Source organism: Carettochelys insculpta, chromosome 7 (genome assembly GCF_033958435.1).
Source record: "Carettochelys insculpta isolate YL-2023 chromosome 7, ASM3395843v1, whole genome shotgun sequence".
Classification (NCBI taxonomy): domain Eukaryota; kingdom Metazoa; phylum Chordata; order Testudines; family Carettochelyidae; genus Carettochelys; species Carettochelys insculpta.
Window position 1 is genome coordinate 34,527,818 of NC_134143.1, and position 26,095 is coordinate 34,553,912.

Sequence of the window (26,095 nt, forward strand, 5' to 3'; positions counted from 1 at the left end):
GTGGTCTGAACGCTTCTCTCTGAACCTCAAAAGTTGGTCAATTCAAAGGTAGTACTTCACCCCACTATGTCTCTTTAATGTGCAGGGATCCTCATACAGGTATAACTACACTGCAAACCGCTCTCTCTACTTGGGAGAAAGGTAGCTGAGAAGGGGTCTCCTGGCTGTCTTGTGATGGCAAACTATGCTGCTATCCTTGACCTTTAAGGAAACAGCTCTTAGCACAAGCCTGTGCCTCAAGATCCATTATTTCACCTCTTTGCCAACTCCTAATCACACATAGTTGGGTGTATTTTTTCCCCACTAATAGCCTTGTCTTCTACACTATGGTTGGGAGGGGTTGCATCATGTTTGCCATCACTGCTCCTGTGTCCTCCACCTTTGCATGTAGCCAGACATACCACCTGACCATGGCTGTCTCTACCCAGATTCTGCTGTAGTTTTGCAGACTGTGGCTTGTACTTCCCACTTACAGAAAACCAGGCTCTGGGAACCAGCCAATGTGAAAGATTCCAGCAGCAGGTATCAGGTGGGAGAGCTACAGGAGTAGGTGGCAAGGCTAATGAGCATTCATGCCCAGAAGGAATTACCGTGGAGTATTCATTCACACATTCAAGGCTGAGGAAGCTATCCAGCTGCAAAGGACTGCTGGCACACCTCTGGAGGAGGAGATGGCTCTGCCACAGGGGGGACACAGGCCCTTGGTTACTTCTGACATTAGGCAGTGCTCTACTCTCTCCCAATCCACCCACCATGGTTCCTGACAACTGTTATGTTGCGCTGGCTATGAGAGATAAAGAATCACCCCCTGAGGAGTAGAAGTCAGGACTTGGTGGCGAGGGAGGACTTCAGTTATCTAGCTATCTGAGCAAAACAAGACAGCAGGGCACAGATTAACCAACATGTATTGGAATGTATTTGAGACAGTTTTTTATATCAAAGTGGAGAAAGCTACTGAGGGGAGGCTGTTGTAATTTAGATTTTTAACAGGGAAGAATTAGCTGAGAATTTGAAAGTGGGAGGCATCTTGGGTGGAAATGATCATCAAATGACAGGGTCCATGATTCTGAGGAATGGAAGAATGGAGATCAGCAAAATAAAGACCGTGGATTTCAAAGAGGCAGACTTTAGCAAACTCAAGGATCTGGTAAGTAAGATGGGTAGCAGTATTAAGAGGAAAAACTGAAGATGGTGGTTTTTCAAAGGGACATTATTAAGGGTGCAAGAGCACACTATCCCACTGTGGAGAAAACATTGGAAGTATGGAAAGGGACAACACAGACTAACCCAGGAGATCTTGAATGATCTAAAAACCAAGGAGTCCTATAAAAAGTAGAAACTAGGTCAAAGTGCAAAGGATGAACATAACACATATGTAGGGACAAAATTAGAAAGGCACAAAACGAACTCAGTCTAGCTAGAGCCATAAAAGGTAACAAAAACATCCTACAAATACATTAAAAGCATGAGGAAGAGTAAGGACAGAGTAAGCCCATTGCTCAATGACGACACAAAAACAACAGAAAATGTGGAAATAAATGACAGAGGTGCTTAATTACTTCTTGGTTTTGGTTTTCATCAAGAATGTTGATGGAGATTGGGTACCTGCAATAGTGAAAGCTGGCCAAAAGGAGGCAGGTTCAGAAGTTAAAATAGGAAAGGAACAAGTTAAAAATTGCTTAGAAAGGTAGATGTCTTAGAATAGACGTCATATTACATGGTGTTTCTTGACCAAGAAACAAAACAAAGCCCCTTTGATGCTGGCACTGAAGAGAACTACATTCCTTTCTGGGTAACAAACTGCTTAACTTTCATGTCAGAACATGAAAGACAAAAGCTGGCAGACAACTGTACAAACAAGTAAAAACATGCTGGTGCTGTGAGCACTGACCAAAAAAGCAACAAAGTAAAGAAAAAAAAAAAAACTAACTGTCTAAAGAAAGAACAGGTATAGAGCAGCAAAAGTTGTTTAGTACTGAAGACTATTGATATCTCCACTTAATGCAGACACTGAAGTAATGGCACAACTTGAAAACTGCTAACATCCCCTCCCAGTCTTTTGTTTTCCAAACTAAACCCAATTCTTTCAGTCTTCCCTCAAAGGCTATGTTTTCTAGAACTTTCATAATTTTTTTTTTGTTTTTCTTTGGATCTGTTCCATTTAGTCTGCATTATTCTTGAAAGGTGGTACACAGAACTGGACATAGGAGACCAATGAGGACTAACCAGCACAGAGTAGAGCAGCAAAATTACTTCTTGGGTGCATCTACATTAGGAACGAATTTAGAAGTTAGGCAGTACTTCAAAGTAGCCAGCAGAGTGTACATACATTTTCTTTTATTTCAAAGTTGACTTCAAAGGAGCCCAAATTTGAAGTCCTTACTGCATTCCCGGGAATGGAGTAGTGCTGTATTGAAGCAGGGTGCGTGTAGATGCTCAACTTCGAAGTTACTTACTTCAATATACTTCGAAGTAAGCGGCTTCAAAGCTTTTTTTTTTTAAGTGTTGACACAGTCTTAATGTCTTAACACAGTCACATTTATAACAATAAAACTGGTGTTGCAAAATATGGGGTCCTGACAAAGCTGACCAAAGGTCAAATTGCAACAACTCAAGTCCTGTGATTTTTTTTTTTTTAAATGTGGAAAGTCACGTTTCTTGTCACAATCACTTTCACTCATCAAGCTGACTGATCCATGTTATTCTGCTGAAATTCCACTCTGCGGTGTTAGAATTCAACCTTAGGCATACGAATGAGGAAGATGTTGGTGGAACTATAGTTTTATCACAGAGAAGCCTGAATCCTGTAAATGTAAAAAAGGTAATCGAGGTTATATTTAGAGCCATGGCATCCAGCATTCTTGCCACTAGTTACATGGTTTGAACAATAAACGTATTTTCCAAATAACGTGGATAGTTTGCTGTTGCAGTAGCCACTATAGAGGCTCCTGCTTCAGAACTGACCCAACACCCCAGATTTAGAGTCTGTCACTCTCAGAAGGCCTATTCAATTTTATCTTTTGACCTCATTTCATCAGGCAGTATTTTTACTATGACCATCACATCTAAATGATGTCTGATTGCACACTTCCAGTCTGAAACCAGAAGACTATATCAAAACTTATTTGGAGACAAATCTATCCCATAAACAGTCTCTCAGCTGATTCCCTTGAAAACCATCTACCAACCATCAAAACAGTCAAGCAGCACTTTAAAGACTAGCAAAGTAATTTATTAGGTGAGCTTTCGTGGTATGGCTATGGTCTGAAAAAGTGGGTCTGTCCCACGAAAGCTCATCACCTAAATTATTTTGCTATTCTTTAAAGTGCTATTTGACTGTTTTTTGTTTTGATAGTTTATAGACTAGCACGGCTCCTTCTCTCTTACTATTCCCCATCTACCAACCAGTATTCTTTCTTTAAAAATGGCCTCTCCTTAACGAGTGCTTTGGCACTTCAAACATTTTAAAATATTTATCGTCACAAAACATATAGGAGGTAGGAAAGAAAGATTATTTTCATTTAAAAGACGGGCAACTGAGGCTAAGCCTCGGTCCTCCAATATACACTATTAACTAAGTGATTTCCATGATAGGTGTCTAAATACCTTTGAAGATCTGGTCCCAAGTGTGTCTGTGCTTCAGATCATCATCTGCAAAGTGGGTCTTAGTGATTGGCCTATTTGTCATTTATCAAGCACAGAATCAAACTATTTTGACTAAGCTTACTTTGGAATTGAGCGCTAAACCACAGTTAGAAGGTCCCACTTTTGAGGGTGAAATTCAAGCCAAGAAGGCCAGTGACAAGGGCCACTTCTCCAGCTTGACACTAAGTTCCACATAGAGACCCTTAATCCCTACCAAGGCCATTTCCCTTAATGCCAGGTTACAACCCTCAAACAAAAGGATGTATACACGTGGTCCAGATGAGAGTGTCCAAGTCACAGCAGTACTACTTTGGGGTTCTTTCGAGACCTCTTCCACTCAGTTCCCAAAGAACTCAGTTCAGCTCCAGTCTTGGCATTTGTGTTTCTTTATTTGTCAATTTTACATAAGCAATCACAAAAAGACAGGCATCCCTGTAGCATCTTAAACACAAACAAAATTATTCATTAGGTAATGAGGCTCCACTGGCCTCCTCTGCCTCCCTTGCCCCCATCCCCACCACCATCGCCAAGGGAGCTCAGTGCATGACATCCGGGTTGGAGAGCCCTGGCTAACTGCAAGGATGAAAAGTGGGTCCCGACGTAAAAAGTTTGCTCACCCCCTGTTTTAGAGCATTTCTTTGCACTTGTTCTTTATTTTTCTGAAGAACACCGGTTTCCTTCTGAGGTGGTGCATTCATTGGAACTGTATCTTCACTCTTCTTCTTAGCTGCTTTTTTATACTCATTGCAATTCCTGAACTACTATTCCCCATACATAAGGCATCTTTTAGTAACTTCAATTAATTCCTTAGCAGTTGAATACAATATTAAAAAACAGAATTAAATATGAGTACTTAAAGAGCAAGCTATTCATTAGCAGAGAGACATTTTTAATCTTTTTCATTTAGGCCTCAGGTAGCGTCTTTAACCAGATAACACCACAACTATCAAATTTGTTAAACAAGTTATTAGAAAGCAAGCTGTCTGTAGATAAAGAGCAAGAATAAATAAAAACATTACATTTTCAAGAATTTCTGGAGATGGAGATCCTTTAGCTGTGGCAAAGTCAGCACAGAGAGAACAGTCAGATGAGAAAGTTTTACAATGAACAATAGAGCATGATTGGATAGAGGGAAATACAAATTTACACATTATTTATTCCATCATAATGAAAACAGCAGGACTGAGCAACATTTTGAAAAGAGAAAACCAAAAGCATTCATTGTGCGTAAGAAACAATGCAAGAGCATTTACCGTGAAATTCTCAAAATCCTTCTTATTTAACAATGGCTTATGTCCTGGTGGATGATGTTTGACACTACCTATAGTGCTAGTTAAAAAAAAAAAAAAAAAAAAAAAAAATCAGACTTACATTAGTAGGTGTGATCTTCATTGGACAAAGTTTAGCCTACTAGTCTGGCTCACTAAAATCAGAGTGGAATTTTTTTTTAAAAGACATTTATTGAACATTTTAAAGATGGTGTATTCTACAGAGTACAACTTCAGTGCTTCTTTGAGGTGTTCCTCTCAAATGTCACCATTTCACAAGTGACTAATTTGTGCCGCTTTTTCATATTCTGGGCAATAGTGAATCCAGGAATTTTAAACAAGTATTAATGAATAAAATATCCAGTAGTAGAAAAAGAGCTACCATGCATGCTATTTTTCTAAACATTCCAGTTAGAAGTTTGCTACAATAAATGGCATATTTTCCTTGGTGTAACAGAAGGCACTGGAGTTGGCTTGCACTCAGAAGTTTTGGTTCTGTGGTGGCAAAATTTCCCATTCAATCCTGTTTTTCTTAATACAGAATGTTCAGAGCAATAGGCTGACCATGCATTTTTGACAGTTATTTAGGACCCTAAAAAGTTACCTATGGTTTTAGATTAAAATGCTGTTTTTAGTTTAAAAACAAAATCTGCTTTTTCAAAACTATGGCTGTTCTACATGCATTGTGAAGCAGATCGAGATGACAATTAATGGAAAATTTAGCTTCAAATGTGAAAAATATTAGACCGGAATATCGCTAGACATAAATGAGGGACGATTCTTCATCGTGGCATTCTGATATTGAACACATTCATTTATATCACTTTATGGCTGTGTCTACACTAGCTCCCAACTTCGAAGGGAGCATGGTAAGTAGGGTGTCCGGAGATTATTAATGAAGTGCTGTGGTGCATATGCAGCACTTCCTTAAGCTGATTCTCCCCTACGGCAACTTGGAAGTGTAAATTTCAAAGTGCTGGCTCGCATGTACAGCAGCACTTCATTAATAATCTCCCAACACCCTACTTACCATGCTCCCTTCGAAGTTGAGAGCTAGTGTAGACAGAGCCTATATGAAGTTTAGTATCAGAGGGGTAGCTGTGTTAGCATGGATCTGCAAAAGCAACAAGAGGTCCTGTGGCACCTTATAGACTAACAGAAACGTATGAGCATAAGACCCCCTTCGTCAGATGCAGGTCACGAAAGTTTATGGTCATACATTTCTGTTAGTCTCTAAGGTGCCACAGGGCCCCTCATTGCTTTTACATGAAGTTTGTGATGCCCAAACATCAGAGATTTTTCTCTGGTCTAAAGAGAATTGGTTATATATATACATACATATACATATACATATACACACACACTCAGTATAGGATTTCAGGAAAAATTGAATCCCACACCATGCAAAGCAAAGTGTTAAACTGAGCTACAGCTGACAAAACTCATTGCAACACAATTAATATCAGATGCATAGTTTTATTTTCCCCCTTGTGTATAATTCACATGCATCACTTTTAATTTTAGATCAAGCACTTTCAAGGATATACAAGATTTAAATGACAGCCAAGACAAACAGTACAAAATGCATTTTATTTATATGGGGAAAAAACTGCACTAAGATTTGTAAAAGGTCTGCGAGAATATTATATAGCCAATATGAGGAGGAGGGGGGAAAAATATAAGTTGTGAATAGCAACAAAGAAAACAGTTACTTGTCTCTCTACATAGCAGTGCAATTAGTTCACAATGCAACAAAATAAGTCAAGTATGCAACAGAATAAAAAGTGTTTCTCTGTAATCAGCATACTAAGAATTACAGTGCAAAGATCATTTTAGGTTTTAAGGAATCTTCAATCACTCTGTATAATAGCCCAGAGAGAGTGACACCTCACTAATTTCATTACTAGCAGTTGTATCATCTCAATACTGTGCTCCAGGAAAAACAGTCTGAATGAATTGATTTCCATGGTAAATAAAATATATTTAAGTCTATACAGTAAAAAAATACAAATATACCAACTAACAATGAAATTTTGAACAGAGACTTATTAAATTGACAACGTATTTTACAGAAAGTATTTCTCAAGTAAAATCTAGTTTTTCAGCAAAAAAAACCATGGTTGCTTTACAAATGAATTAGGGATCTTGTAGGCTGAAGATGCAGAAGTCCAAGAGTCTTAAAAACCATAATAAATGTCTTTTGCAAAGCATACGAAAAAGGATAAATACTTTCATCACAGCTTTAAGATTATTTTTGGAAGTTTGTTTTTTCTTGCTCTAGAAACACACTTAATGGGTAAAAATTAAAAACGGCCTCATGGTACATTGAAAAACAATTAACTGTGCTCCATTTACTCCTAATTTTGAAAAAACCTAGAATTTACAGTACTCTGTGGGATATATGAAAAAGTCTTCACAAGTTTACATTGCATATTTCTGAGTCCATTCTCTTGCGTGTCTGTTGTATCTGTATGTTTAGAAAAAAGGCATTTCAATGAAGATAAACAGGTTCATTTTCCACAACATCAACGTAAGTACTCAAAAGATGTGTTACTAGCTCTCCACCTTTTGGATTTATTATAATCTTGTGAAATTAAAAACTATTTTACACAGTAATTCTTTATTCGGGAAACAAAATATGCAATTCATATCATATAGGGTTGTGTGTTTTGTTTTGTTTTTTTTTTTAAATAGCACCAGAAACTGAACCTAACCACAAACAGTCTTCTGTGATTGCATCAAAATGTAAGAAATCTACAGTTTGTGCATAAATGCTTAGTCTTTTGTTAATAGTTTCACTATGCACTAAACATTCAGAACACTGAGAACTGTGTCATCCCTTTTTTAACTTGTGACCATTCAATACACATTAGTTAATGCAGGCAAGTACTAGGGCATTTAAATAAAGGACACCATATACTGAAGTACAATGCTTTTATTTCACCATATCTTTCTCAATGTCAATTTTATTTTGGTTGTACAAGTTCACTCTACATTAAAAGTTAAACAAATTTTAAAAGGTTTTCCCCAGAAGGAAGGTAAGAAGTGCATTAAAGCTAACTTCACATCCTTAGAATAAACAAAGTCAAATTAATGTTATTACTACTTCCTAGATTGTGACCTGCTCAGGCTATGGACATGGGGGGGTGGGGAGGGAGGAGGCGGCGGCGGCGGCAGTTGTCACAGGGCCTGGCAATTCTAAGGGGAATGGGACTCCAGCAGCAGCAGCTGGTGTCCTGGATCCCCTCTGAATTTGCCTCCAGAGCACTATGCTGGGTGCCCTGGGGGTGGGTGCCAGCACCACAGTCTAGGCAGTGGGACCAACAACCATTGCAGGCCCCAGGACAATGCATGGAAGGGGCCTGGCTCATGCCTGCAGAAGCTGTGGAAGCTTGGGTAAAAGGGGTGGCCCCAAGAGGCAGCACTGAGGGCTGGCTGCCCAGACTGTGGTGCTGGGACAAGCCCTGAGAGCACCCCACACAGTGCTCTGGAGGTTGTCTTAAGCCCTTCTAAATTCCACAAATTCAGATTGTTCACTCTGTGGGTGGAGTATTTGGTAGACACCATTACCTAGCTCTTGGATGTATTTTGAAGTGCATATTAGCTATGTGTGATTCTTGCTGAGATCTTAGCTCTGTTCAAGTCATTGGGAATATTGCCATTGACTTTGGTGGAGCAGTAAATTCTTGCCCTGTGTCTACACGTGCCCCTTCCTTTCAAAAGGGGCATGTTAATGAGCAGGTTCGAAAGATGCTAATGAGGCACTGCAATGAATATGCAGCTCCTCATTAGCATAAGGGGGGACATGACAGCAGTCTTCAGGTATCTAAAAGGGTGTCATAAGGCAGAGGGAGGGAACTTGTTCTTCCTTGCCTCTGAGGATAGAACAAGAGGCAATGGACTTAAATTGCAGCAGGGGAGGTTCAGGCTGGACATTAGGAAAAAGTTCCTAACTGTCAGGGTGATCAAACACTGGAATGAATTGCCAAGGGAGGTGGTAGAATCTCCATCACTGGAGATATTTAAGAAGAGGTTAGATAGATGGCTTTCAGGGATGGTCTAGAAAGTGCTTGGTCCTGCCATGAGGGCAGGGGGCTGCACTCGATGGCCTCTCAAGGTCCCTTCCAGTCCTACTCTTCTACGATTCTATAATGGCGGCCACGGCAATTTGAAAGTGCGATCACCAGATAGGAAGAAGGGCTTTCGAAAACTGGGGGGGGGTCCTTTCGGAAGGTCCCGTCTCCACGGGCGGTGCGTGATTCAAACAGCCGCACTTTCAAATTGCCGTGGCCGCCATTATGCTAATAAGGTGCTGCATATTCATTGCAGTGCCTCATTAGCATCTTTTGAACCCACTCATTAACATGCCCCTTTTGAAAGGAAGGGGCACGTGTTGACCCAGCCTTGGTGTTTATGCTAATTATTGGTAGCTGAGTAGTTTAGTGGAAATATTACATGGGTTCTTGTTTAGGACTTCTGTTTCAAGGCTTATATATGTATATCTTTGGTATACCTAAATTTTGTGACCATGCATGAAGAGAACCACTTTGAAGAATGAGAGGGAATGTTTCAGGTGTAGCAGATTTAAAGCCTTTAGATATCAAGCAGTTATACTTACTTTTCCTTGTCTGACTTGTAGATTTGTGCAATATCTGGTACTAACGGATCATCAGGATTAGGATCACAAAGTAAGGAGCATATGGATAATAAAACTAAAAAAAGAAAATAGATTAAAGGGTTTATTTTTTTCATCTTATCGTATACAGTAAGATATTTTAGGAAATAAGTTTTGGGAAACAAAATGCACATCATTAGTACTAAAACTCAAAACTACAAGTCTGCCTAGAAATCTCACTCAGGATCATGGCCCCATTCTGCTTAATGTTGTACAGACATGAAAATATCATCCCTGCCCCAGAAAGTTTACATCCCAAGAGCCTGATGCACAAGAACACCACACCACACAGACCTAGGAATTCATTGCAGGAACCAGGCCTGAGACGTTTAACAACTGATACTTTTGATTTACTCATGCTAAAATGTTCATATGATTGTATGTAGTTTCAGACTGCAAGCCATTTTGTTTTAAAACCAACACAATTAGTCTCTCATGGACAGTGACTGACAGAGGGCTTAATGCAAAGTCACAGCATCAGCATATACTAACTACAAATGCATCTATTTTATGTTCTCTCACACTAGCATGCAACACCAGATTTGAGTGCATTTTTCTGATTTTGTAGCCAGCTTATTTTCTCCAGTAAGACTGTATATGAAAATTCACCCAATATGTATACACTAGGTATTAGAACGTGAACTCTAAACACTGTACTACAAAATTTTGCCATCACCTGATATCAGTACAGTACACCCTTCAGTTAAACAGGGGTTGTGTGTTCCTGCAACCCCCACGTAACTCAAATTTTAGCACAAGTTGGAGGGGAGATGGGAACCAGGCTGCAGCCTGGCTCTCAGCTTCACTGGGCTTGCAGGAGCTGGGAAACTGACCAGCCTATCAGGGCTGATCAGTCTTCTGGCTGCTTTTCCCTGTCAAGCTGACAGCCCTGTGGCTGGGGGAAGGCAGAGGGAAAGTGCTTTTAGCCTACTTAGCTGCCCACGTATTTTGAGGGTTTACTGTACTAATTTTTTGGCACTCTCAGGTAGGTTTAATTCTACCATAAATTGTGGCACACAGATTTTAGGAAAGAAACAAACACTTTGTATATATTGTGCCAATATTCAGATAATTCACGATAAGAAATTACTATGGACAGGTCAGCTGAAGGCATCTCCTGCATACAGTGCTGTAAGTACTTACTTTTGCACCTGAGGCAAGAATATAAAATTGTACCCCCTCATGTTTATATACTCATGTAGTTATTTCATAGAAAAAAGGGAAAACATATCTTAATACGTACAATTATAAAATATCACCATGTCAGGGACAATTACGTATTTGTTTATAATTGTACTTTGCACAGTTTTAATGAGGGAAACTCATTGATAATTGCGTTGAAATATTATTCACTACCTCATGTTCTATTGATAAGAGGGACATATCTGATCATCTTTCCTGATCCATGGATGCTCAAGAGGTAGTTCTTAATTTTAGCTTACTAAAACGTCTTTTGCAAGGAGCCAGAGTCACACGCAAACAGAGGAATATGACAGGGCTATTTCCAAATATGGATAAGATTCAACCAGATAATGTTCATGAATTAATGGTAGAAAGTCTGAACTAGTCACAGATGATACGTTTGGCAACAGTGTTAATGCCTGATGTTTAAAACTTTGAATCTCCAACGAAATTTCCAAGGCATTCAAATCACTGTCATCTTTAAAACTTAAATCTACTGAAAAGTTATCTTGCAAATTTGAAACATATGTTCAAGGGATGGCCACATGGATTTGACCATGCAATAAACTCATAAAAGAGTTAACTTTCTCCCATTTCAGTTCTTAAATACACTAGCTTTAAATGGCTCACATTCCTGGTTAAAATAGTTTACCCTGAAAATTAGAAACATGTTTAAGGTATTGCCACGTTGATGTTAGATTCAGCAAATTGTTCCAAACAGCAAATCCAACTCCATAGAGGCAGTGTTCCTCTGGACTTAAGCTCTTCCAGAAGAAAGTGTAGTTGGTTTCTTTCACTGACCCAGCATCTGCCAGCCTGGTTTCCTGGACAGCTGTGATGTCGACACTTAGTTTGCGTAGCTGTTGATCTATGACTGCTGTTTGTGCATATTGAGTCTGTGTTCATAAGGTCATGGGTAGATTCAAATCCCGGACACATGGTCCACACATTCCAGCTATCAAGTTGGAGACAAGTTGATTTACTAATTCGTTTTATGGCAGGTACATCATTTACATCTACTTTTTGATCTATCACCATGCATGCAATCAGGAAGACAGATGTGGTGGGTCAGCACCTTCTTGACCAGAAGCTGTCTGGCTTGAGGTGGGTGGTAGCTGACCAGTGGAGTGCAATGATATGCACACAGCTGAATCCAAACACATTATATCCTTGAAGCTCTGCACCAAGTCAGTATATGTCAATATCACCAGTGCTTATGCACCCATGTTGGCATCGTGCACCAAAGAAAAGGACCGCTTTTATTATAATCTTTAGAAAGTTACTGACTCCTTTCCAACTGGTGAACAACTGTACATCCTTGGCGACTTCATTGCAAAAGTTGGACGTGACCATCAGTCCTGGCACATCTACCCCGGTCATCACAGTATTGGGAAAATTAACAAAATGGTCAAAGGCTTCTCGAATTCAGCTCTGCAAATCAGCTCTGCATCACTAATACTTTAACTTGAAACAATATGGCAAAAGTTTCATGGCACCACCCCAGATCCAGTCACTGGCATCAACTTGATCTCGTACTGGTACACAGGAAACATCAACACCATCAAATTTACGTACATGTACCATAGTGCAGATTGCAACACTGATCACTCCATCAGCAAAGTGAAAATTGTCCCAAAGAAACTCTATATGACAAAGAAATGCAGTAAGCCAAAGATCAATACCCTCAATACCACAGAAGCGCTGAAATGCTCTGTCTTTGCATATGATCTCACTAGTAAAATGGAATGTAAACCTGACCAACCAACTGTTGATGAAACATGGTCCATCCTCTAAGAGGCAATATACAAATGTGCCAAATCTGCCTTTGGAACACAAATTCTCTAACAAAGATTGGATCAATGAAAATGCTGACATTCTTAGGCCTCTTCTTGAAGAAAAATAGAAGGCACATCTGAACAACATGAACATCTCAAAGCACAAGAGATCAATTCTGATATGCAAGATCTGTTCTTCAGAGACAATCCAGGCAGTGTGTGAACAAATACTGGGCTGATCTATGTTCTAACATTCAAAAGGCATCTGATTTGGGCAACCTGAAAACTATATATTATGGATTAAAGAAAGCACTCAGACCAAACACTAACAAAGTCACCCCACTGAAGCATTTAAATAGATGGGTGATCACAGACAAAAAGCTGCAGATGTCCAAAGGGCGGGGGGGCAGGGGTTACTCAAGTCTTTATTCCCACAAGCGTACAATACAACCTCAATTTGACAACCTCATCCCAACTCTTCCAGAAATGTCTGAGCTAGATGCAGAACCTACGGAGAAGGAACTTTCTCAAGCACTTCATGCTCTCTCCAACGGAAAAGCGCCAGGAAACAACAGAATACCAGCTGAAGTCCTGAAGGCAAACAAGGCTGTGCTTTTCCCTTCCTCTATGATTTACTCCTAAAATGTTAGAGAGCAGGGGATGTCCCACATGACATGAAGGATGCAATCATCACCACTCTCTATAAAAATAAAGATGACAAGGATGACCGCAACAACTACGAGTCATCTCGTTACTCAGCATCACAGGAAAAGCATTTGCCAGTGTCCTTCTCAAAAATGTCTGCAAAAAACTTGCTGATCTAGTCTATCCAGAAACACGTGGCTTCAGGGCTGGCAGGCCAACAATGGACATGATTTTCTTTCTTTGACAACTACAGGAAAAGTACAAAGAACAAGGAAAGCCATTATTGATAGCATTTGTGGACTTAAAAGACATTTGACACAGTTAGTACATCAGAACTACACAGAGTATTGATCAAGATTGGCTGCCCATCGACCCTACTCAAGATCATGACATTCTTTCACGAAAACATGAAAGCAACAGTGCAATATGACGACGCTACATGGGAAACATTTGTGATGAACAGCAGAGTTAAACAAGGGTTTGTTCTTGCCCCTACCCTCTGGCATATTCTTCTCAGTTCTACTACATTGCACATTTCAAAACTCACGCAGCAATGTATTTCTCCAACCAAGATTACATGGCTCTCTCTACAACCTGGCAAGACTCAAGGCCAAAACTAAGATAAAGAAGGTCCTCATTAGGGAGCTCCTCTTCACAGATGATTCAATTCTTGTCACTCATAATGAAGACACTCTGTCCAGAGCCTGCAGGTTGTTTTCCCTCGACATAAGCGTGAAGAAAACTGTTGTATTCACTCAAGATATACCTCAGCAACCCAGTGTCATTCTGGATACAGCTCATTAGATGTGGTTCAACAATTCTGTTACCTTGGATCTACTGTCACCACAAACCTATCCATGGACGAGGAACTGAACAGCAGAATCAGGAAGGCAGCTACTACTTTCAGACGACTTACAAAACGTGCATGGAACAATCCTAAGCTGACAGCGAAAACAAAGATACTAATCTACCAGGCATGTGCATTGAGTATCCTGCTATACGGTTCTGAGGCATGGACCACCTACTCAAACCAGGAGAAAAAAACTGAACACCTTCCATCTTCGCTGCCTCCGCAGAATTATGAATATCAGCTGTCAAGATAAAGTTTCACATGTGGCTGTCCTGTCAAGATCCTCTTCAACAAGAACCTACGTACAAGTAAAAAAATTATCTTACGTGAACTGTTGAGGTGAGGAGCCAGTCTGAGATATGTATCATATAGGCACATGAATGATATTAAGATGAATGAATGAAATCGGCGGCAGCTGCACTGAGCCGCCAGAATGTACAGTTGGGCTGCGGGGGGGGGTGTGCGCCAAAAAGCATTCTACCTAAAGACTGAACCATGTGACATCCCATTCACCACACAGTGCCATAAGTAGCTAACTTTGTGCCTGAAACAAGAATATAGAATTGTGCCCCTTCATATATTCATAGTAGTTATTTTGTAGAAAAAGGAAAAATACATAAATAACAATAATACCACAGTGCTTATGCTGGCTGGGGTTAGAAAAGGTGGCTGGGGTGCCTGGCTTTAGCCCCAGTCCCCTCCCCTCCCTCAGGGCCAGGCACCCTCAGGCCCCTACTCTAACCCCGGCCCCCTCCCCTCCCCTCCCTCAGAGCCAGGCACCCCCAGACCCCTCCCTTCCCTCAGAGCCAGCCACCGCCCAGCCCCCTCCCCTCCCTCAGAGCCAGGCACCCCCAGCCCCCTACTCATACCCCAGCCCCCTCCCCTCCCTCAGAACCAGGCACCCCCAGCCCCCTACTATAACTTCAACCCCCCTCCCCTCCCTCAGAGCCAGGCACCCCCAGCCCCCTACTCGTACCCCAGCCCCCTCCCCTCCCTCAGAGCCAGGCACTCCCAGCCCCCTACTCTAACCCTGGCTCCCCACCCCCCCCCACCACCAGAGCCAGGCACCCCATGTCCACCCTCCCAACTGTACATTCTGGCAGCTCACTGGAGCGGCCGCCAATGCAGTTGGGCATGGAGGGCTGTGCCAAGCTTACCACATTGGGCCGCAGCCGCCATACAAGGGAAACAGCGATAATAGGGGCTGCCTCCTCCACTGCTGCCACACACACTTGTCCCACTTTATGGTGGTGTGTGCGGAGCAGTGGCAGGGGGTGCCCCACGTCTGCGACTCTTCCTGTGTCATGCACCCAGAAGTGGGGTGGTGCACAGGTGGGCAGCACATGGCTGCCCAGCACAGGTTTGAGCTGCGCCACAGCCATTGCCTGCTCCTGGCCAGGCCCTGCTTCTGACTCCCTGCCAGGACCTGCCACGTGGCCTCATGAGTGGGGCTTAGGCTGTAACAAGGGTGAGTGCAAGTGAGGCGCTCACCTGTGCATCCTCAGCCCTGCACCAGAGGTGAGTGCCTCACTCTCCCTCACCCTTGTTACGGCCCTGTCACCACTAACATAAGAGCATTTATGAAAAATATGAAGTGTAGCCTTTAGATCTGAGACAATGAGGAGATGCAAACACCTCCCTTCCCCCTCCCCTGGCTTTTTTCCCTTCTAATACATCCTCTGACATTACTAGGGAAGAAGACATCTAGATCAGTAAGAGGACAGGCAGCCACTTTTATGAAAAGCTGCAGAACAAGAACACACAAGATGTTCCTTATACACCTGCCCCTGCAATCAATGTTCATGTAGACAATGTAGTTAATGAGCCTGTCCTGCACAGAATTGGTGTGTGTGGGCAGCAGCCACATTGTACAAGAAGCTATAATAGCTGCACCGGAATGCAGCTATTAAAAGGTCAGATGAAGACTTGTCTTGTTTATCTCTTGTTCCAACTGAGAATGTAATGATGCTATTTTAAAAGGAGACATTGTTTAGGGCCTTATTAAATACATAAGGAAACATCACATTGTTTAATCCAGCACATTTTTAGCACATCATTAACAGTTGGATTCTATTTTGGATTACTACATAAAGAATGTCATGGAAAAGGGTGGGCAAGTGTTATGAATAGTAGGGATGACAAATTAAAAGCAGTTCTGGTGCCTATATTTGAAAAGAGATACACCTTAAACGGAACCCTCACAATCCTAGTATAGGTTGTACCTTTCAAAACCAGAATTCTCTTATTTGGCAACGTGTCATCTGGCAGGATCACGGATGTTACTGGATCAGAGACTCCTGACTGGAAGGTTGCTCGGCAAAGGGCCAGCGGCTGGCAACCCTGTGCAGGGGAGGCCAAGGGCTTGTGTCCCTGATGTTAGCCGTGCCAGCTGGGGCTGGAGCTGGCCAGCCTCTGAGAGGCAAGTGGGCCACTAGGGCTGAAGGTGAGGGGAGGAAGGGGGCAAGGCTGGAGACTACCCTTTGTCCGGCAAATTCAGGACCTGAGCCATCCCAAATGAGAGAGAGTGCTGGATGAGGGAGGTGCAACCCGTAGTCTGAAGAGCTTTGCAGACAAAACTATCTAACCTTAGCCTTGCTATTCCAGGAGCCAATGTGCTTCAAAACTTGGGAAAATCTGAATACTACATTAGACTACTCAGAAAACTGAGTGGTTTTATTTGCTGAAGATTTGAGGGCCAAGAGACTATGCAGTCTTACACATGAATGTCATGTAGTCAGAACAGCTTTCCCTCCCATCCCCATGAAAAGGCTAGATGTACGCTACACGTAGTGTTTTTCCACAGATTTTCATGGAAGTTTAAATTTCCTTCCTTTTGTGGGTTTACAATAAACAAGACATTAGGTTCATTCTCACCTCTATGAGTATGTAGTAAAAGTTACATATCTATTTTTAAAAAACACTCTCTCCTCTCCTGCACTGCCCCCAACCCCAGGATCTCCTGAGATACCTGGTACCCACCCCCAGAAACACTCCTAGAAACCCTGTGTGGAATCCTGGTTATGTCCCTGCCTCAGTTTTCCCTAATGGGCTTTCCATATGTTCAATGAAGCTTTGTGTTCAGTAAACAATGCCCGTTCAGGGGTCTGGGTTTATTTAATAAACCACCATACATGATATGTAAAACAAGCCTTCTTCTGCCACAAGACCCCCGCCTTCTCCACTGCTGGGATCTCTGAAGTTTCTCCCTTGCTGATTCAGAGTACCTCCCAGGCCTCCCTGCCTGGAAAGCTTTGCAGTCCTTCTCCTCTGGCACTTTGTGTGTTCTGGGGTGGTCCCCCCTCAACCGGAGCCTCTGCTCTGCAAAGAGATATTACTGGGTATAGTCACCTACCCAGCCTCTTTCAGGAACAATCACCTCAAGAGCTTTCCTGCTGTATGCTGGGCTCCAGCCTGAGCTCTCATAAGCCTTTAAGATTCAGGTGCTTCTTAAATAAATAGCACCCAGCTACTTCTCCAATTCATTCTTCACAGGCAGATCTGGGCTAGCTTATGCTCCTTAGCTGAGCCAGTCACAGGAAGGTAGCTTGCCCGATCACTCAGAGAACTAGTGCCCATGTAACCTCTTTAATGTTAAAATACTAAAAAGTAAACCTAATTTTTTTCCATTCCCAGCATCCCACACTTTAGTGGCACAAACCGAACAACAGTTGCTAGTCATACATATGACTCACTGTCTAACATGACCACTGAAGTGTAAAAAACAAGGTTGGATGATCTGAAAACAGTCAGAAAGCTTGTGGAATTTCCTATTGAAATTTAGGTTTATTTTAATTAAGTTAAATGAAATTCAGGTGCTGCTATTAAATTGAAATTAAAAGGATAAAAATTCTTACTCCACTCTCTGCTACTGCTGTTTTTCAGCTACTGTAAGTATAGGGATGCGCAGTAAGACTGACCCAAAAGTGCCATAGCACCATTAAAATGCTCATCATCATTACTACTTCAGATGCATAAAATCATTAGTACATATACGGATTTACCTTTTGATACAGTCAGAGCTGGTGACCACTGTGACCTCAGGATATCAAGGCAGATACTCCCATTACTGTTTATGTTTGGATGATATATTTTTGTGGTGAAAGCAATCTGTGATTAACAAACAAAGGGGTTAGCCTGAAGTTCTGTTTACTATACCTGACAAAATAAGTATTGCCCCTTTAATACCCAGACATTTCTTTCTAGAGCAGACACCCACAGAAGCACACTGTAGACTTTTATTGCCACTAATGGCCTGCTGTGCAAATATCTGACCCTATAATCCAGTTTTAACCTTTGGACACCTGTATTCATTCATTAAGAACAGGTATTTTATACTGACTTCTCGTTTTAACTCCAAAAACTGAGTTTTAAACAGGAAAAACACAGAAACAAAGCCTTAGCCTAGGACTTTCATTACATTTTTAGGAAAATTAAACATTTACCTTTGGTGGTTTGAAAGGGTAGTCTGTTGGAAAATGTACTGTGAGGAAAAACACTCCCCCTTGATATGCACTATCAGGCTGTAAAAGAAAAAACACATCATGTACGCTACGAGAGTTTTTAGGGTCCTTTCTGACTTTAAAGAGCCTTCCCAAAACTATGGCAACTTTGGACCAAAATCTGTTCCCCAGCACACAGCTCAGGTCCCAGGTATATGTGGACTGTGTGCTGGGAAGGCATGTGGCTCACAGTGAGGAGCAATAGTAGAGCCATTCCTGATCACTACTGCAGAAACCCACACCCTATTAAGTATCACTTATGGGGAGAGAAAAGAGGAGAAGGAAAAATGCTTGGCTCGTAAATCTGCTGATTTGCTGTTGAACCAGTTACAAGTGCTAGGTCCCCCTGCATGTTTGAACAGCCAAGTGTGCCTGAAACTCAGCTCCATACCAGCACAGAACCTCTAAGTAGGTCCTCCTGAGTAGAGCCTCCACAGCATGTTGTGTTCAACAGAACCACAATCGCTCTGCCACGTTCAAGGCCTTCCTCTAGCTTTAAGCCACAAATATACTTACCTTAAAGAAGTGGTTTCTCTTTGCAGGTGCAAAGAGTAGGATTTTCCAGCATTATTCAGCTGATGATGATGACATCAGGGAGTTTTTAAAACTCACAACATCTTTGTGACCTGTATAAATCTGTGAACATGCATTTTGTTAGACAACATGTGCACAGGTTTAAGGCCAGCTTGCACATAGTTATGAGACAAATATTTTGCTGCAGTGATCTGTTGGGAAACCCTTCATTCTTATAGTTACAAAGAAAAAGACCCAAGAGAGGGCCTCAAAGCTGAAGCATCCCTGTGACTTGACTAACGAAAGAAAAAAATAATTTCAGGTTTCTTTGGTATCTTTAACATAACTTAGGAATCTGATGCCTATCACAAAGTAGAGCAAAAAACACTGGCTTCAAAGGTCCTCATGTAGATCAAAAGGTGGCCTGTTCTTCATTTGGGCAGAAAGAATGGAAAAAACCCAGCAATATAATTTTTACTTATTTAGGGAAGAGTGTCATAGAGAAGGCTGTGTGGCTGCTTCATATAAAGATATTTCCAAATAAAGCAATTGTCACAATAAGAGAAGTTTAAAACAGTGCTGCTAAGAAGTCAGTATTACTAATACTGAACCCAAAAATATTTGTCTGAACACTTTTAGCTAAGAATAAGATGATAGTTTGCATGCATACTTCATGGACCTGTCAGTGATCATAAAAGCTTTTAAGTTCAACCACATTTAATATTGAAGAGGAGAAAAAGCAAACTTGCTCTGTATTCGGCATGCTCCACGTACAAAAATTCAGAATGAAGACAAACCTTTCCTTATGCCATTGCCATTGATAAAAAACTAATCCTTCCAAGCTTAGTTATTGGTAAAATGTTGATTTTACCATACACCCACAAAACCAACCAAAATATTTCCATCAATATTAAATCAAAACATACAGATAGGCAGAGAGTAAAATGCCACTTGAGAAGTTAGAATTTGATTTAAGATATTTATGTTGTATATTTTGGAATGTGATGTCAACAACGTGTTCTAATGTTTAGAAAGCTTTACCTTTGTGAATCTCAACATCTGTTGCCACTACATATTGTTCAACCTCACCCAGTTTTCCAGGAAGGTGACAGGTTAAATTGATACAATAAAGAGATGCTTAAAATAGTCACTGTCAAAGTTATTAAAAAGAATTCTGTCAAATTTACAACTCACATATCCTGATTTATAAACACAGCAGAAAGGCTCAGATAGCTGGATTAAGAAGAAGTTACAATCTTGGTTTTGTTCTAGCCATACTTCTAAAAGTTTGCTACTGACTGAGAGTTGGTATCTAGAGAGATATTTTACCCCTCCACACTTCAGTCATTTGAAACATAAGCAGTGTAAAATATTTACCCTTGGAGGTTCCAAAAATAGCATATAACTCATTCTACTCCTCCAGACATGGGAAATAAATTCTGAAGATGTGCCTTCTACAGCCAAATAGGAAATGGGAGCATTTAAAAAAACATGTTATTTTTCCTGTGTCTCCCAGTATCAAGTGCATTATGCCAATATCATGGCCTTTCAGAATGCCAAATATGGCCTGAAAATGGACTGAAGAGGGATCTGTTCCCATTTTCTGCTAGAAAAATACATTTGCATTCTTGTGCAAATTCAATATATGGAAACCAAAGAAAGTTGCTGCTACAGACTATTAAATCCGAACGGCAAAGGGCAGGGGGTGGGATTAAGATTTGTATGTTAGCCCAGTCATCAAGGTCATTCACTCTGGAGACATTTTTCTTTTTTAAAAGATTGTCTTCAGTCTCTCCATTTTTTGTACCGAATGAGCTTCACGGCATTGTTAATGGAAACATTCAGCACATAAATCTTGTCTTAACGCTATGTCCATTGTGGTTCTCCCATTCACTTTTCATCAACACAAATAGGGTAGAAGGAAGGAAACAAGTCATTAAAACAGAAGGGTAACTTTAGTGGTTGTGACTATGAATCCACTTTTGATACATCATGCAAAAGTCCATCAGCCACAGAGCTCATGGGTCAACGGCAAGTCAAATGAAACCTCCAAGAAGGCAGACAACAGGTTCCAACGTTCCACTGGTAGCTTAAAACCCAATTCTTTTCTTAGGAGGTAGGAGTTGTATTGAAATAACTTGTCCCAAAGTGCTAAGAATTCCCCTTTTCACCATGTTATGCCGCTGCTCCTTATCTTCCTGTCATCAGATCTGGCTAGGGCCTCACCTTCCCTTGTTGGCTTGGTGGTTTAGCCCTCCAAGGATACCAAAACACCATCTGTTGCAGCAAGAAGTCCATAGGGAAAGACAGATGGGCTATGATACCTTTATTGGGGTCTGGGTGAATATCTTTTCCCTCAAAGGTTCACACCATGTATTTCTCTCAAATAGTCCTTTACTCAGATCCTCTTCAGGCTTCTATCCATTCTGAAGTACTTTTTATTTTGGCAAAATTAGTACTTTTTCCCTTTCCTAATCACCATCCTGCAAGACCGCCTCCTTGCAAATCCTGCCACCTCTGTGACCTTCAGACTGGGAAAAGCAGACCTTTTATATCCAGTAGCCTATCATTTCCATGGTTGCTGAACTACAAGTCCAGAAATTGCTCCATTTTTGATAGACACACCAGGTATGGGAGGAACTTTAATCCTTAAAAAGCTCAAGCTTAAATTACTTTAAATTTTCCATTTGGATTGATGAAACATAGTATTTAGCTGATCATGACTGGGGAAAAACAAAACACAAACAGGCTTTTCATTTACAAAACAGATTAGTAAATCAAAGCCTCAACATACGTTGATGTTTATCATTAAATTGTTTTTAGTTTCAAGAGCAAAAGGAGCAATTTCTTAAGTCTTATTGAAAGTGAAAGGTAAATATAACAAAGTAGGTGGAGTATGCAGAATACACTAAGTATTAACCTACTACAATAGCAAAGAGTTCCCTCAAAATATTTAATCTGAAAATCTGATCATTTAATCCAAGACTACAGTGCTCATAGGTGCTCAGCTGCTGGTGCGAACATGAATCCTTTCCACACTTAAAAGTCAATACCTCAGACGCCTGCTTTCTAAGGGGTTGGGGTTATTTTAGTTATATAAATTACATACTTACAGGTCCCATAATAGTTGCTTGCCAGTGGAACACTGAAAGAAAAGACACATTAAGTGTTTCATACAAGTTTTCTACCCCTCCATCAGACACAAAGATGCTAAGATCTTTGTAGTAAATTAACAGCTTACAGTCATCTCCAACAGGCCCCGCAGAACAATGGGCAGGTGGATCACGTTGCAGATCACTTAGTTCCTATAAGAAACGTGAAAATATTGTAGATTACTAATATATACCTATAGGGAAGAATGAGTTAACTAGCAATCAAGCCATTTAGTTCTAATCACAGATGTCTTATTTTTATGCAACTATGACATTTAAAACCAAAAAAAACACAAGAGAAAAGCGAGTGCCTGTGAAAATTCAAGTTTTCCCAAATGGACAAATATTTCTTGCAGTGTTTGAAGCTAAAGAACTGCATTACCTGTGCTACAGACATGTAAATCATATGTATAACATTCTAAATAAATCAATTACGCTTGATATTTCACTGTAGAAGATGAAAAATTAAGTGTTAAATTCAATTAAAATATTAAGGGAAAATTAAATGCTTAACTGAGTATTCCTTTAACAACTGAAAAATGTTTTGTTTGCTCTAACCTTGACTTCATGGATATACATTAATTTATAAACCACTTTAAATCAAAAGTCTGATTTTCCCAAAAGGTGCTTTATAAGTATACTATTATTAAGAATGATCATAAATGAATGTAAAGTATCAGAAGTTAGCCTCCTATTGATATTTCTGGATAAGAGTTAGGGAAATAAAGATGCTGTTCACTTGTCAGAATTACTGTAACAGGGTTCAAGGTGTCCCCAAGTTCTGCGCCTCATCCACAGCCAGGAGTGACTCTCACTCGGCATGTGGAACCGAAGGTTTATTAGGTGACAGGGATACAGCGTGGTACAGACTCATCAGTACAGCAACCAGAAGTAGTCAGTCTGACCCACATGCAGGGGAGGAGGTCCTCAGAGGGAACCCCAGGCCTGGGGATCCAGCCTGCTTTATTCCTCTCCCATCTCCAAATTGACTCCCCTCTAACTGCCCCAGCTTCTAATTCAAAACCAGCCAGGCTCCACCCCTCGCTGCCCCGGAAAGCAAAGGTGTTACCTGGTTGTCCAGGTTACGAATGACTAGGCCTAATCACCTAGGTTACAGCCAGCAGGAATCCCATACACTGTGTGTGCTATCACACGCACACCTACACCCTGCACTTTGTCACACTTACAAAACAAGAAATGTTAAATTTAAACAAATCTTCAGAGTATTTCTACCACTATGATATTTTTCATTACTGAAGATTTTAAAAAGTCCATCTTAACTAATGTATCCTTCCTTACTGTTCATGTTTTTATTTTAGTCTTCAGATATAGCCTTTGGTCTTCTCTCCAGAAGGGAACATTGCATGTGTCTTCCTTGTTCCTTGCTACAATTACTAGTGGCTCTTTAGTGGAGGTTGTGACAATTACCTTATTTTTAATTACACACACACAGATACATTTTTCAGTTTTATATTTGGTATTTTACCACCTTGGAAGGTCAAACACAAAGAAAATCAGGTAGTTTAATAATGTGAATTTGATTTCCTTGTTGAATGCGGCTTACTCCAAAATTAAGTGCACTCTAAGCATGTTTGATATATTAAGTTCTCCATCAATGATATCTGAAGTTCTAGTACATTATTTTTCCTATTCCCAGCTAATAAGAGCTGTGCTTGTACTAATAATAATTTAAGATTTATATTTTTGTAGTCCACATTTAATTGGGAGATCTAAAGGAATCATTATTGGTCCTTAGGCTATATTTAACTGTTATCTTGATTTATAATCCTGCCCCAGTTTTGGGCTTCTGTGCAATTCCACTAAATATAAACAAAGATTTCCATCCTCTCTGATATACTGGACATTTTAATAAAAGCTCATTACCTAATAAATAAATTTGTTAGTCTTTAAGGTGCTACAGGACTTCTTGTTATTTATGAAGCTACAAACTAAACAGGACTACCCCTCTGAGTCTGAACAATTCAGACATTAGGAGAAATTTCTCTAGGTCCGACTTAAAGCCAGTCAAAAATATCCTCCTGTTCTGAGAAAGGGGAACAAGCAAGATGACTAGTTTCAGAAGGGAGATCATCAGGAGCCAATAATTTGTTCTGAAAATTAACTGGATTTTGTGTTGATATCTGAAGATCACAATACATATACTGCAATTAGACTATGTTATATTTGAAGAAATTTAATCAAGGATCAATATAAATCTTTGATTTAAATTGTGATTTAAAAATCACCAAAAATATTAATGATTTAAATAAATTTATCAAAAAAGCTAAGACTGACTGCTTAGAATACACTTAGTTTTTGGAGTAAGCCCCATTGAAGTCCCTGACACTTTTGTCTTTTGAGAAAATATGTACAGAATGGGGTATACCCTGGAAAAGCTGAGTTATGCTGAAGTAAGATATGGAACAGACTTATGGCATCACTATTGTGATCTGTGACTATGATGTTCTAAAATAAGGGGCATATAGGCTACCTCTTTGTTATTATTCAAGATAAGAAAATTACATTCGGTGGCAATGGGCAACTTAAGACTTCTCTTACAGTAGCTTTCTGTATTGCATACTTGAGTGACATACTCTAAACCTAGTTAACTAATTAAATAAGCGATGAGGATTAGCCAAACTAAACCTTTTCTTTCCTAAAAATATCCAGCAAAGCAAACAGCTTTGGAATTTACTTGTCAAATCACACATGCTAGAAGGCATAGCGTGTTGAAGAATGATAGATTGCAAAGTGAATGATTTTAGCTACTAATCACTTTATCCACATCATTTTCTCTCTGATGTTTCATCCTTGCAGCTGGTCCCTGCATCATCTTGTACTGCCTACCCTTTTACATGTTTTCTTTATTTACCCTGGGAATGAATTTCTTCAAAATATTGCCAGTTAGGGTATCTTTTACACCCAGAAGTCACAATGGTTTTTCTGCGTTAAATGTGTGGGAGAATACAGAAAGTTGAGTGTGCTGAATGAAGTCTTCCTTTTCCTTCCAATCCACTCTACAGTTCCTTTCTATGCTTCCTCCATCTTTTTCTATATATATTATCTCATTTCTCTGTCTTCAGACAATGTCTTAACCAACTCCTCCGCTGTGCTTGGCCAAGGTCCACCACCACATAAGCACAGAACAAAAACAGTCTTATCCAGCTTGTGTCTTTCCTTGCACGTGTTACTTCTTAGTCTGTGGAGAAACAGAAATTGAAAGCCCAGAACTTTGAAGAAGCAATTACTGGTAGTTAGACTGGACAGACTAGAACCATTAATTGATTTTTATGAGACTAAGTATGAGTATTGCGTTCGTGATGAGATTTAACTCTTATTTTTAAATGATACATTTAGGCTATGTTTACACAAGCCCAAAACTTCGAAATGGCCATGCAAATGGCCAATTCAAAGTTTACTAATGAAGTGCTGAAATACATATTCAGCGCCTCATTAGAATACCAGCAGCCGCAGCACTTCAAAATTGACGCGGTTCGCTGCCACACAGCTTGTCCAGATGGGGCTCCTTTTCAAAAGGACCCCAGCAACTTCGAAGTCTCCTTATTCCTAACAGCAGATAGGAATAAGGGGATTTCGAAGTTGATGGGGTCCTTTCAAAAAGGACCCCTGCCTGGACGAGCTGCGTCAATTTTGAAGTGCCGCGGCTGCCAGTATTCTAATGAGGTGCTGAATATGTATTTCAGCACTTCATTAGTAAACTTTGAAATGGCTATTTACATGGCCATTTCAAAGTTTTGGGTTAGTGTAGACACAGCCTTAGTATTTCATTTATGAATTAAAACTAAAAATCTGATTTGTTTTTTTACTTCTATTTTTAGCCACCTGGCTACTGGGCTATGCTAAAGAGCTTTTCACCAAGTTCTAGTCTGT

General features: G+C 40.4%; 1 protein-coding gene across 7 annotated transcripts in view; it reads right to left on the reverse strand.

Moving 5' to 3' along the window:
• Window positions 1-6,484: 6,484 nt before the first annotated feature.
• UBE2D1 (ubiquitin conjugating enzyme E2 D1) overlaps window positions 6,485-26,095 on the reverse strand; it is a 40,405-nt gene continuing 20,794 nt past the window's right edge. For 5 of the 7 annotated variants that reach the window (XM_075000318.1, XM_075000319.1, XM_075000317.1 and 2 more), the window contains 5 exons: window positions 22,294-22,357; window positions 22,166-22,197; window positions 18,483-18,560; window positions 18,042-18,147; window positions 15,115-17,358 (listed from right to left, as the gene is read on the reverse strand). In XM_075000318.1, coding sequence (XP_074856419.1) covers window positions 17,102-17,358; window positions 18,042-18,147; window positions 18,483-18,560; window positions 22,166-22,174 — 450 coding nt within the window. In that variant the 5' untranslated portion in view covers window positions 22,175-22,197; window positions 22,294-22,357 and the 3' untranslated portion in view covers window positions 15,115-17,101. The other 2 variants (XM_075000316.1, XM_075000315.1) reach the window with 2 other exon arrangements.